This window comes from Papio anubis, chromosome 10 (genome assembly GCF_008728515.1).
Source record: "Papio anubis isolate 15944 chromosome 10, Panubis1.0, whole genome shotgun sequence".
Taxonomy (NCBI): Eukaryota; Metazoa; Chordata; class Mammalia; order Primates; family Cercopithecidae; genus Papio; species Papio anubis.
This window is the reverse complement of record NC_044985.1, coordinates 44964611-44976956: the sequence shown is the minus strand read 5'-3', so window position 1 is coordinate 44976956 and position 12346 is coordinate 44964611. Positions and strand designations below refer to the sequence as shown.

The window sequence follows — 12346 nt, the reverse complement described above, 5'->3', positions numbered from 1 at the left end:
ATCAGTCCCACCTGCTTGGGTTTTAAATGAATCTGATAATTAGAGAACTTCCCAAATGATAAAATGAACTGAAAAATTACAAGTAAAATTATGCAAGTTTAAGATAGGAAACCCAAAGATCAATGTGCCAAATCAGCAATGTAACCAGTAAATCAAACATGTAAGACAATGTCGAAGGTAGGGAAAGAAAAGACACAGATGGGATCTTTGATCATAATATCCCATACATTTGCAATATTGAGATTAAGTTGCAATGTCTTAATTTCCCATATTAGATAGAGATATCTTCTTCTGTCTTCTTTCCCACATACTCTTTCTACCAAAAATGGTATCGGATGTAATAGATCCATCATATCCCTGACTTTATATTTAAAACTTTAAACATTTCATTACTTTTCACAATTTTTATTTTTTCTCTTATTTCATCAGAATGTGATTAATTTGAAGGACAGTTTCACTGTAACTGAAAATTTATCACCAATCCCCTTCTGTTCTAAAGAACTTGAACAAAATTGTTTAGCACAATTGCATATCAAAATAGAAATTTAGCATTCACAAGTGTCAAAGACCTTTCCTCCCAAAAGAAGACCTATCACAATTAAAATATTCAAACAAACTGACACAGGTTAACTATCATATACTTATGGAAAATTTATGTCCCTTTTACTTATCTGAGAACCCTCGAGACTAGATTTGAGGCCTCTCAGGAGCACCCTGTTTTTCACAGAGTTTAATACATACTCAGAATAATCACACTACAATGACAACTAGAAAGAATATGCTCTAATTAGTTTGCTTTTAACCTGACCCCTTTCTTAATTTCCTATCGTATACGTATCAGAGTATGAATAGAATGATTAGGAACTATATTTAATAAAATTATAACTTCACAAGAGCAGCAAATAAGAAAAACGTTAAAGGCATCTTATAATTCTGCTTTGTTTCTAAAGCAAAATCACTATTATTTGTAGTTAAGCTAAGAAATAAAACAATTAAAATTTCTTGACCCTTCTCTACTTCTTAAGAGAAAATGCCCATATTAATCTACTAATGTTTAGAAAGGCTCTTCATAAATGTACACAGGATTACATCAGATACTCAAGAGTCAAAGAAAAAAAAAGGAACCAGAATATTCATGAGCATATAAATACTGTCAATACAGCTAAGCTAAAGAACTCAAGGAATATAAAGAAAACCTATAAAAAAATTTTGTAAAGGTCTGCTCATTTGCATACTACTATACCAGTGCTTATAGCAAAATTAAAGCTTGTATTTATGACAGATGTGACACATATAAATAAAGACTAATTGTACACATTAATCTATGATGGTTCACTACATGGCAGGATTGCTCTAGCAGATATAGAATAAAAATAAAACAATAATCTGTAATAAATTTTAAAACATTATTACGGTACCTTCATCTTCAGTGTGTCCAAGTTCTTTAAAAATGTATGTCTGATAAGCATAACTCCTTTGCTCAGCAATCTCTAATAGCTTCCCAAATCACTCAGAAGAGAACTTTCTACAGGGCCCTGAAAGATCTATACTGTGGTAACCTCTCTAGTATTATCGCCTTCAAATTAAAGAGTGGGAGAGAAAATGGAATACCTAGGTAAGGCATTAAAAAAGTACTAAAAAATAAATTCAAATGAATTTCTGACTTTATTTGGTGGCTCTTCTAAAAAGTACTAAAGAAAAATGTTATTTAATGTCATTTAATGTTATTTAGTGTTATTCCACAACTTGTTCTTTTGCTTTAGTTTTATGTTTGTATACTAAAAAGCGAACATTATAAAGTTGAAGTTCCTTTTGCCTCCCTCCCTTTTCATGAATTTGTTGTGAGTTATCTAGACCTGCGCTGTACAATATGGTAGCCACTAGCTAGATGTGACCATATAAATTTAAATAAAATTAGAAGTCCAGTTTTCAGTTAGACAAAGTACATCTCATGGGCTCAGCAGGTACATGTGATTCTTTAAATTTATGTAATATAACATTTAGAATTCAGTTCTCCAGCTGCTCCAGTCACATTTCCAGTACTTAACATGTGGTTAGTGGCTACTGTATTGAATGGTGCAGATATGGACACTTCCATCACTGCAGAAAGTTGTACTAGACAGTGCTTCTGTAGAACAACTTGTAATATTTTTACTCTGGACTTATATAACCCTAAAAAAGGGTGTTACTTTATGTTTTTTAAATTTACATGCTTCCATGTTGTACGTATCTTTTTACAACTGAATTTTTCTCTTATTATGTTTATAAGATCTATTATGCATATTGGTATATAGAACCTAGTTCATTCATTTTAGCTGCTGCATTAATTTCATCATAACACATTTAGACATTTAAATATTTTGCAATTTTTAATATTGCAAATAATGCTTTAACAATATTCTTCAATATGTCTCCTGATATTGACATATAAAAGTTTCTCTAAAGTGAATAAATGGAATTATTGAGTAACAGAAGTTTGGTCATTTTCAACTTTACTAGATATTGTCAAATTGCTCTCCAAAGTGACTTTAACCATTTACCACATATGGTGTGTCCACTTAACATACATTTATTGTCTGTTATTTGCCAGGTAATGATCTAAGCACTGCGCTATAATTCCTAACCAACATCACACTCACACAAACACGTACACACACACATGCACACAGCTTACATGAAAATTACTGCTTTCCTAAATTTTCATTAATACTTAATTCAACAGGTTGCTTTTTAAAAAAAACTAATCTAATAGTTGTTTTAGTTTTCATTTCCCTGATATAAAACGACACTGAGTATCTTGTCATAATTTTTTTTTGGCCATTCTTATTTCACATTCTTTTGTTAAATGAGGTCTTTTTTTGTCTTACTTACCTATGGTTCTGCTGAATGAACCACACAGTGTTGCAGATTAATGTGTTGCCAGTATCTTGTCTCCATCTTTGCTTGTCTTATAAGTTTGTTTCTGTTGTCTTTTGGGGACAAGAATTAGTAATACTGTCTTGAGATAGTCAAATTATGAATCCTTTGAGTTGTGCTTTCCTATATTGAGGTCATAAAGACATAAAAATTTCTGCCCCCAAAAACTGGGGGATTGGGGAAGGGTATCTGCTATGCACCTAACTAGTTCATATTGGAGATTATTTAATCCTTATAAAGAACCATCTGGGTAGGTATTATCAACCTCATTTTAAACATACGGTAACTGAACTTTAAAATGTCTTCTTTGTAGTAAAAATATAAAATTTGCCACTTTTACTGTTTTTAAGTAACAATTCAGTGGCATTAGGTACATTAACACTGTCGCACAACCAACACCACCATCTCCAACACCAGTTCCAGAACTTTTTTCATCATCCCAAACGGAAACTCTGTACCCATTAAACAATAACTCCCTATTCTCTCCTCTTCCCAGCTCCTGGCAACTACCATTCTACTTTCTATCATTATGAATCTGATACTCTAGGTACCTCATGTAAGTGGAATCATATAATAACATTTGTCCTTTTGTGTCTGGCTTATTTCACTTAGCACAGTATCTTTTAGGTTCACTCATGTTGTGGCATATGTCAGAATTTCATTCCTTTAAAGTTAATAATATTCCATTGTATGTACAATCAGCCCTCCATATCAACAGGTTCATCATCCACAGATTTAACCAACCATAGACACAAAATACCGGAGGGAAAAAACAATAAAAAGTAACAATACAACAATAAAAAACAAAAATGTTTTAAATATATGTATTTACATAGCATTTACACTGTATTAAGCATTATAAGTAATTTATAGATGATTTAATGTATGGGAGAGACCATGTATAGGTTATATGCAAATACTATGCCATTTTATCTAAGCGACTTGAGCAGCCACAGATTTTGGTATCAACAAAGATCCGAGAATCAATCCCCCAAGGATACTAAGGAATGAATGTGTATGCATTTTATTTATCCATTCATTTGTTAAGGGACATCTAGGTTGTTTCCACCCCTTGGCTATTATAAGTAATGCTGCTAAGAATATTGGTGCACAAACATCTGTTGGAGTCTCTGCCTTCAATTATTTTGGGCACATACCCAGAAGTAGAATTGCTGGATTATACGGTAATCCTATGTTTAATCTTTTAAGGAACAATACTGTTATCCATATTATCTGCACCATTTTACATTTCTACCATCAATGTACAAGAGTTCTAATTTCTCCAATCCTCACCAATACTTATTTTGTTGTTGTTGTTGTTTTTTAATTTTGATAATAGCCATTCAAATGGGCATATCTTCAAAAATTATAAAGTTTGGACTGGGCATGGTGGCTCTTGCCTATAATCCCAGCACTTTGGGAGGCCAAGGTGGGCGGATCAATTGAGGTCAGGAATTCGAGACCAGCCTGGCCAACATAGTGAAACCCCGTCTCTACAAAAATACAAAAATTAGCCGGGTGTGGTGGTGGGCACCTGTAATCCCAGATACTCAGGACGCTGAGGCAGGAGAATCTCTTGAATCCAGGAGGTGGAGGTTGCAGTTAGCCAAGATCATGCCACTGCACTACAGCCTGGGTGACGGAGCAAGACTCCATCTTTAAAACAAAAAAAAATGTTATAAAGTTTGATTTCATATTTAGATATTCAATCCATTTGATACAAATATTTTTTGTATAGAATAAGGCTGAAATCTAATTTTAGTTTTTCCCCTTACTGGCTACCACTTGCTTCAGCATCGTCTAATGAACAGGCCTCTCCTTCTCCACTATTTTAATGTCACTTATATTACAAACCAAGTTCCCATATATTGATGGATGTGTTTCTGGGTTTTTGATTATACTGGTCTACCTGATTATCTCTGCAACAATATATTACTACTTCAGTCATAGAGCATTAAAATATATTTTGAAATCTGGTAGAGCAAATTTCTTTTTCCTTTTTACGAATTTCTTTGCTATTCTTGAACTATTTTTTCATATATGAATTCTAGAGTCAGTTTGCCTATTTCCATGAAAATTCTAGTTGATATTTTTATTGAAACTGCATTGAATGTATGATTAGTTGGAAAGAACTGGCATGTGGTGATACAAAGACTCCTCGTCCATGAAAACAGTATTATATTTTCATTTATTCCAGTCATTTTTTCCATTGCTATGCTAAATTAATTCTCTCTACCAAACATTAGACCAAAACCTGAGACAAACAATTGAAACAACAATTTCTGGTCCAATAACCACAATAAGAAACCAGAAAAAGTTATTAGTGAATATACAAAAAATCTATACACTGTGAGGATTTGGGAGTTATAACAAAATACATCCTATTCAATTCATGAATTTCATTTTTTAAATCTAGCCACCTGAAATAATTCTTCAAAATGTACACTATATCTCACCGCATTCAGGAAGCCTTCTGGGATCACTCACCCACAGTATTTTGCCTTATTTTTGCATCTGAAATTAATGAGGTCTGTACCACAGACAAAAAGTGACAACTTATAGGCATTATATAGCCTGCTGCATATGTGCTTAGTTTGGCCTACACAGTGTTTGTTTTTTTTTTTTTTAAAGAGACCAAAAAAATTAGGGTATTTTACACAGAAATCACATGATTTTTAACTTTGCTTAAAACTTGCAGGTTGTTGGCCAGGCGCGGTGGCTCAAGACTGTAATTCCAGCGCTTTGGGAGGCCGAGACGGGCGGATCATGAGGTCAAGAGATCGAGACCATCCTGGCTAACGCGGTGAAACCCCGTCTCTACTAAAAAATACAAAAAACTAGCCAGGCGAGGTGGTGGGCGCCTGTAGTCCCAGCTGCTCAGGAGGCTGAGGCAGGAGAATGGTGTGGGCCCGGGAGGCAGAGCTTGCAGTGAGCTGAGATCCGGCCACTGCACTCCAGCCTGGGCAACAGAGCGAGACTCTGTCTCAAAAAAAAAAAAAAAAAAAAAGACTTGCAGGTTGTATGTCATTTTCACTAAGGGACCTGGCAAAAAGAGGCTCCATGATCATGATGTTGTTTATTACCAGGGCAGACAAATCACATACTGATTCTTAAAGCTTCCACCTAAAAGTGACCTATTAACCAATCACATTCCATTGGTCAAAGCAAAATCATGGTAATGCTAACTTCAAAGATGACAGAAAAATATAATCCTGTTATATGCCTGGAAGGTTGAAAGTCACAAATATTCATGTAATTGATGACTTTGCCTTTAATCTGTTCCCCTTTACCTATTCTCCAAACTACCACTAGAATTACTTTTCAAAAACACAGATCAAATTATCTCACAAGTCTACTGGAAAGAAAAAAAAAATCTTCACATCTGAAAAAAAAAAAAGAAAGAAAGAAAATCTTCATGAAACTACAACACCTAGGGGAAAAAAGTAAAAATCACTAAGTATGGCATTCCAAGCCTTTCATAACCAACCTCAGAGTCCTTTACAAGCTTCTTTTCCCAGTATTTTCTTATGTATTTATTCTCTAGCCTTTTGAATATGCCTTGACACATATTTCAAAACTCAGCTCAAACATCATCTCCTCAGTTGAGTCTCATTTTTCCCATTTTTCCCAAGTTAGTCTCATTTTTCCCAAAAGAAGTTAAACTAACCTCCACTGTACTTACAAATCACATTATTTCCAATGAGCATTAGCTTTCACCTGATTCAAAGTAGTTAATGTGTGGTAGGCACTTAAAACACGATTGCTTGTGTGTCTATTATAATGTAAGGCTCTGGATTAGGCATTGATATTCTTGTTCATCTTGGAATTCGTTATAGTATATAATACCTGATACACAGAAACTCCAAATATTGACTTAACAAATTAAAACTGAAGACAAGTTACTAAATGCCACTGTCATTTTGCTGAAGTTCCACCTACTTTCAAGCTTATATTGACTATTTCCAAAGCTAAAATGAACCCAGAGAGAAACCAAAATTTTTTAAAAACTGCAGAATATGCTTTGGCTATTCTCATCTCTTGGGCTCTATTTTCACTGCTTTTGGAAATCGTTTAGATGCCAAGACCTAGGTGGAGTTTGTTATAAAGACAACGAAGCAGCCAAATTATAGTAATATATGTTTTTAATATAATAATCTCACACCTTTTAGTAATTTCAAGTTTGTAAGTACTTTAACAAAGAAAATCTAAAAATACATTTAAAATGTAAAGCTGTTACTTTACAAATTTTAATAGTGCTAATAAAACATCTTTATTTCTGCTTCAAACTACTGGTAAGTTAAACTGAAGTAGAGGACTGAGGACAAATTTAATTATTTTAGCCTATCACTATTCAAATATTAACTTTTTTTCTTTTTTTTTTTTTTGAGACATAGTCTCACTCTGTCACCCAGGCTTGAGTGCAGTGGTACAATCTTGGCTCACTGCAACCACCACCTCCTGGGTTCAAGTGATTTTCCTGCTTCAGCCTCCTGAGTAGCTGGGATTACAGATGTGCACCACCACACTCAGGTGATTTTTGTACTTTTAGTAGAGATGGGGTTTCCCCATGTTGGCTGGGCTGGTCCTGAACTCCTAGCCTTATGTGATCTGCCCCCTTGGTCTCCCAAAGTGCTGAGATTACAGGCGTGAGCCACCAGGCCTGGCCAATACTAACATTTTAAAATGTGATATTAAAAAATATAAAACTTAGTTGTTTTGTAGGAATGGATACCATAATGAGAAACAGGAAAAGATAGCATGATAAAAACAAATGGAAGAGAAAGGTTTAAGACAGTAAGTATGGAATATTGAAGTTTAGTTAAAAGAGAACTAAAAATAGGCCAATAGACTTGGCAGTTTAAAAAATTCCAATACAGTAATACAAGAGTTGGCCAGAACGCATTCTCGTGAGAGTGAATAGAGGTAATTAAGTAGATTATGGAGTTTAAGCTATTATTTCAGGAATTCTAGAAATAAATGGAAGAAAAGGTTTTATGGCAGTATGCAGTAGAGTTTCCTTTTTTGGATACAGGAGACTTAAACATCTTTGTAGGCAGAGAAAGGAGTCAATGGAGATCTGCAATGTGTCAAGAGAACGAGATCTGAGAACAAGGAATAGCCTTGGAAAAGAGAAAAGTCACCTCCTATTTAGAGAAAATTAAGAGACTAGAATGAATGGGGACTTTGATTATTTACAAGTTCCTTTTTTACCTACTAGCCCTACTACAACTCCCAAATAAAACAACTAAGGCCAAGTGGCCTCAAAAACAATGAAATATCAGTATCAACTGTGATTATAATACTGATATTCCTATATTACTACTATGAATTCCTCCATTAAAAAACATGACCAGGCCAGGAGCAACGGCTCACATCTGTAATCCAAGCACTTTGGGAGGCTGCAGTGGGCAGATCACTTGAGGTCAGGAGTTCAAGACCAGCCCAGCCAACATGGTGAAACCCCATCTCTACTAAAAATAAAAAAAATTAGCTGTGCGTGGTGGCTCATGCCTATAATCCCAGCTACTTGCGAGGCTGAGGCAGGAGAATCACTTGTATCCAGGGGCGTGAGACTACAGTGAGCTGAGATCATGCCACTGCACTCCAGACTGGGCAACAAAGCAAGTCTCTGACTCAAAATAATAATAATGATAACATAACCAATTAGCACATAGAGCAAAGCCCAAAGACCTTTTTACTACTATTGGGTTATATTAAAGGCACTGGGACTCAAGGTGGGATCATGTCTCTTGGAAACAGCACAAAATCAGTATCAAATAATAGTACAAGAAAAATTCAAATGAAATATTGACTTGTTTCTACAAATAATGAAGTCAAGGCTGAAAACAAGTCTTTGTTGCAAAATAATCTGGTCTTTATCCTGAGTTTCTGGCACAAAGCCTCAAAAACCCTTGGAGTTTCTTTTGTTATGCTAACACAGTGACTCAGTGACCACCCCTACATAGCTTGAGAATGAGGGCTGATCACCATAAAGACCATGGTAAATAGAGGGCTAAGACTTTGAGCCAGGCCCATTTCCAAGGAGGGAAGGAAGGATGGAGATTTTGAATTTTGAGTTTGATCACCCAATGATTTAATCAATCAAGCTCATGTATGCCGAGTCCCAATAAAAACTCTGGACACCAAAGCTACACCAGGTGGAGCTCCCTGGCTAGTAAACTCATTGATGTGCAGGGAGGGTGACAAGCCCTAATTCCATGAAGAGAGAGCACAGGAGCTCTGCATCTCCTCCCAGACCCCATCTTGTGTGTCTTCATTTCACTGGTCCTCCTAATCTGTATTCCTGGATAACGAAACTGTAATAATAAGCACAGTACTTTCTTGAGTTCTGTCAGTTGTTCTAGTGAATTATCAAACCTGAGGAGGTTGTGAGGACCTCCAAATTTATAGTCAGGTCAAAGTGTCGGTCAGAAGTGTGGATGGCTTGGGGACACAGGAAGCTGGTATCTGAAGTAAGGGTAGTTCTGTGGAGAAGTGAGCCTTTAACTTGCAGAGTCGGACACTAACCACCAGGTTTGCGTCAACCAGGAGTGCAACAGAATGTCTTCAAGCCAGTAAAGTAGCAACTGTTTGGAGACTGATATAAAAAAAGTAAGGCTTGGACATTTCTTTCATCAAAGTTAGGTTATTCGTATAGATCATGATTTAAGGTGGCCTATTCACTCATAAAATGTCCATGGTTCTTGTTCTTCAATCAAGGAAATAAAATAACCTTAAGGGACTCTCAATCATATGAGGCCCTTACCTGTTCTGCTCCTGCCTACTGCCACATTTTAAGAGGGCCATCTACAAACTTACCAGCAAGTGACCTGCTCCTTATTTGGGAGGGAATTCTGCCTTTTCCATTAAATGGTAAGATAACATTTCCCACTGATTTCTAGAGAGAAGGGTCAATTTGTGTCTCCTTTTCTCTACTACTATTGGTGCCTTGCCTTATCTAATGAAAAGATAGCTATTATCAATCCAAAGATCTTTGACTTCTTATTAAAAATAAAGAATAGTCTGGGAGTGGCAGCTCACGCCTGTAATCCCAGTACTTTGGGAGGCCAAGGTAGGTGGATCACCTGAGGTCAAGGAGTTCAAGACCAGCCTGGCTAACATGGTGAAGCCTGGTCTCTACTAAAAATTCAAAAATTAGCCAGGCGTGGTGGTGAATGCCTGTAATCCCAGCTACTCAGGAGGCTGAGGCAGAAGAATCACTTGAACCCAGGAGACAGAGGGTACAGTGAACCGAGATCATGCCACTGCATTTCAGCCTGGGTGACAGAGCAAGACTCCATCTCAAAAAAAATTATAATAAGTAAATAATAAACAACATATTCTTATTAGGCAAAAAATACACTTAACATTTCATGTTGCAAAAGTAACATGCTATGTATTTGTCAAATTATTCCTGTAACAAGATAAAATAAAATTTTAGAGAAAAAGAAAATTAAACACCTAGTCTAGGATAAGGGAGATACCATAAAAATAAGAGTTCCACAAATTATTTCTTTGAGTTTATCATCTAATTGAGATGAAATGATTCTTAAGCAGATTTTTAACTTCAAAAAAGAGTACAAACTAAGGACACAATGGCTGATTAATCAGAAACCAATACGGTTACTGAGAAAACATCAAGTTTTTCACTTGATACAAAGGTTTGAAGTCTCCATTGACATATAATGTAGCTCAATTTGTGGTTAGTAAAACCATTATTTCATGTCCAGGGGTTTTCCAGCATGGATTTCCAAAATGGGTAATTTATTATATCTATGCTTAAGGAAAGTTATTTTTATATTTAAATTTGATACAACTTCCCTTAAGAATTCTAAGGCAACATCTTTACCTATAATTTGCAGGTAAATTTGCAGTATCTACACACAACCTCTCCTCACTTCTCACATTTTCACATGCCTGAACATTATTACTACTAATTTCAGAATAAATTAGAAAAATTCTAGAAGCTCTCTAGAATGTTTACGAAAAAATGGGAATGGTTCAGGATCAAGTTCAAAGAGGCTTAGGCCTCTTGAGAGAATGAGTTATACAGGTGTTACAAAAATGAAGAATCATGAAGAAATAGGCTAACAGCAAAGAAACATGAGAAATCATCAAAACTAAAAGTAAATGAAAAAACTGAAATCCATCCAAGAATGCAATACAGAACCACAAAAAGATTCGAACTTTCTAAAAGTCATAAACCATGATAGACCTAATCAAATAGTTCTTATGAAAGTTCTTCTAAAACACTGAGAATTTCATGAAGTCTCAAACAAAAACTGCTTCTTACAGTAAACATAGATTACTTTGAAGAAAGATGAAGTCACTGATAGCAATATAGAAATGTGGGAAAGCTGGAAACTAAAGAGATTTTAAAAGGGACTATAAAAATATTTCCAATATTTGGTCATAAAACAATACATTGCATACATAGAAGTCTTAGGAACAGAAAAACACATAGTCATTTCTTTTGTTAATTAGTATTAACTCAATGTATGATTGCACAGAGCAAAAGTGTAGAACTCACAAGAGGCAGAAATTCTTGACCTGAAAGCATATAGACTATCCTGAGGCAGAAATCTAGAGGTCATTTGCTCAACAGCAAATGGAACAAGACAAACAATATTAAAACAACTGAAAGCTTATTTATTTTTAAAAAAGATTATAAAAGAAACCATTTATACCAAATTTAAAGGAAAGGAGAGAGATTACTTATTAATCCATCTATATATTATAATTACTAGCAGAAATTTACCAGTGTTAAGACTGTACACACAAACATTCTATGGGTCAGTTTTCTGGATCTCGCAAACAGGATGACGTGCTTACTTTTTCTTGTGTTACATCTAAAGTTTACATTGTAAATTCAGGAAGTTAAGCAATGTTGAGGGGTTTTTTTTCCCTAAAAGACAACTTTGATAATCTCACATATCTCAAAATTTTAAACAAAGCAAATAACAGAAAATTCTTATTCCCAGGAGAAAAGTAAACTAAGACAGTAAATGTTTACCACATGTTATCTAGTGTTGCAAGATAGCAAACATCAATAAGGTAAGATTCTTACCATAAAGTTATCCGTTAGGTGATTTTCTTGGGGATAATTTCTTTCTCTTTGGATAACTACAAAAAGGCTTGCAGTTTACACACAAGGAAATGCTCAAGAGACTATATACTAACCTGGCCTAGTCCAGGCATACCTCCTCCAAGTCTAAGAAGTCTGTCCATATTTCTAGAAAACAGAAACAAAGAAAAAACGTTCCTAAGCACAAAAGTGTTTATTCAATTGCTATCTATATAATTCACTTTCAGTCACTCAGTATGTCAAAAATATTGGTGGTAATTACAACACAACATCAGACTTCCTGTTAATTAACACCACATATTAATTCAAGAAGCTGTCTTCCATGCTAATTAACAGACCTTATTT

General features: G+C 35.0%; 1 protein-coding gene across 3 annotated transcripts in view; it reads right to left on the bottom strand.

Annotated features, from left to right (window-relative positions):
• PSMD14 (proteasome 26S subunit, non-ATPase 14) overlaps window positions 1-12346 on the bottom strand; it is a 110316-nt gene that overhangs the window by 86959 nt on the left and 11011 nt on the right. For 2 of the 3 annotated variants that reach the window (XM_003907535.3, XM_017946577.2), the window contains one exon: window positions 12097-12148. In XM_003907535.3, coding sequence (XP_003907584.1) covers window positions 12097-12144 — 48 coding nt within the window. In that variant the 5' untranslated portion in view covers window positions 12145-12148. Of the gene's footprint in view, window positions 1-2871; window positions 2970-12096; window positions 12149-12346 lie in introns of those variants that run through there. The other variant, XM_021923666.1, reaches the window with a different exon arrangement.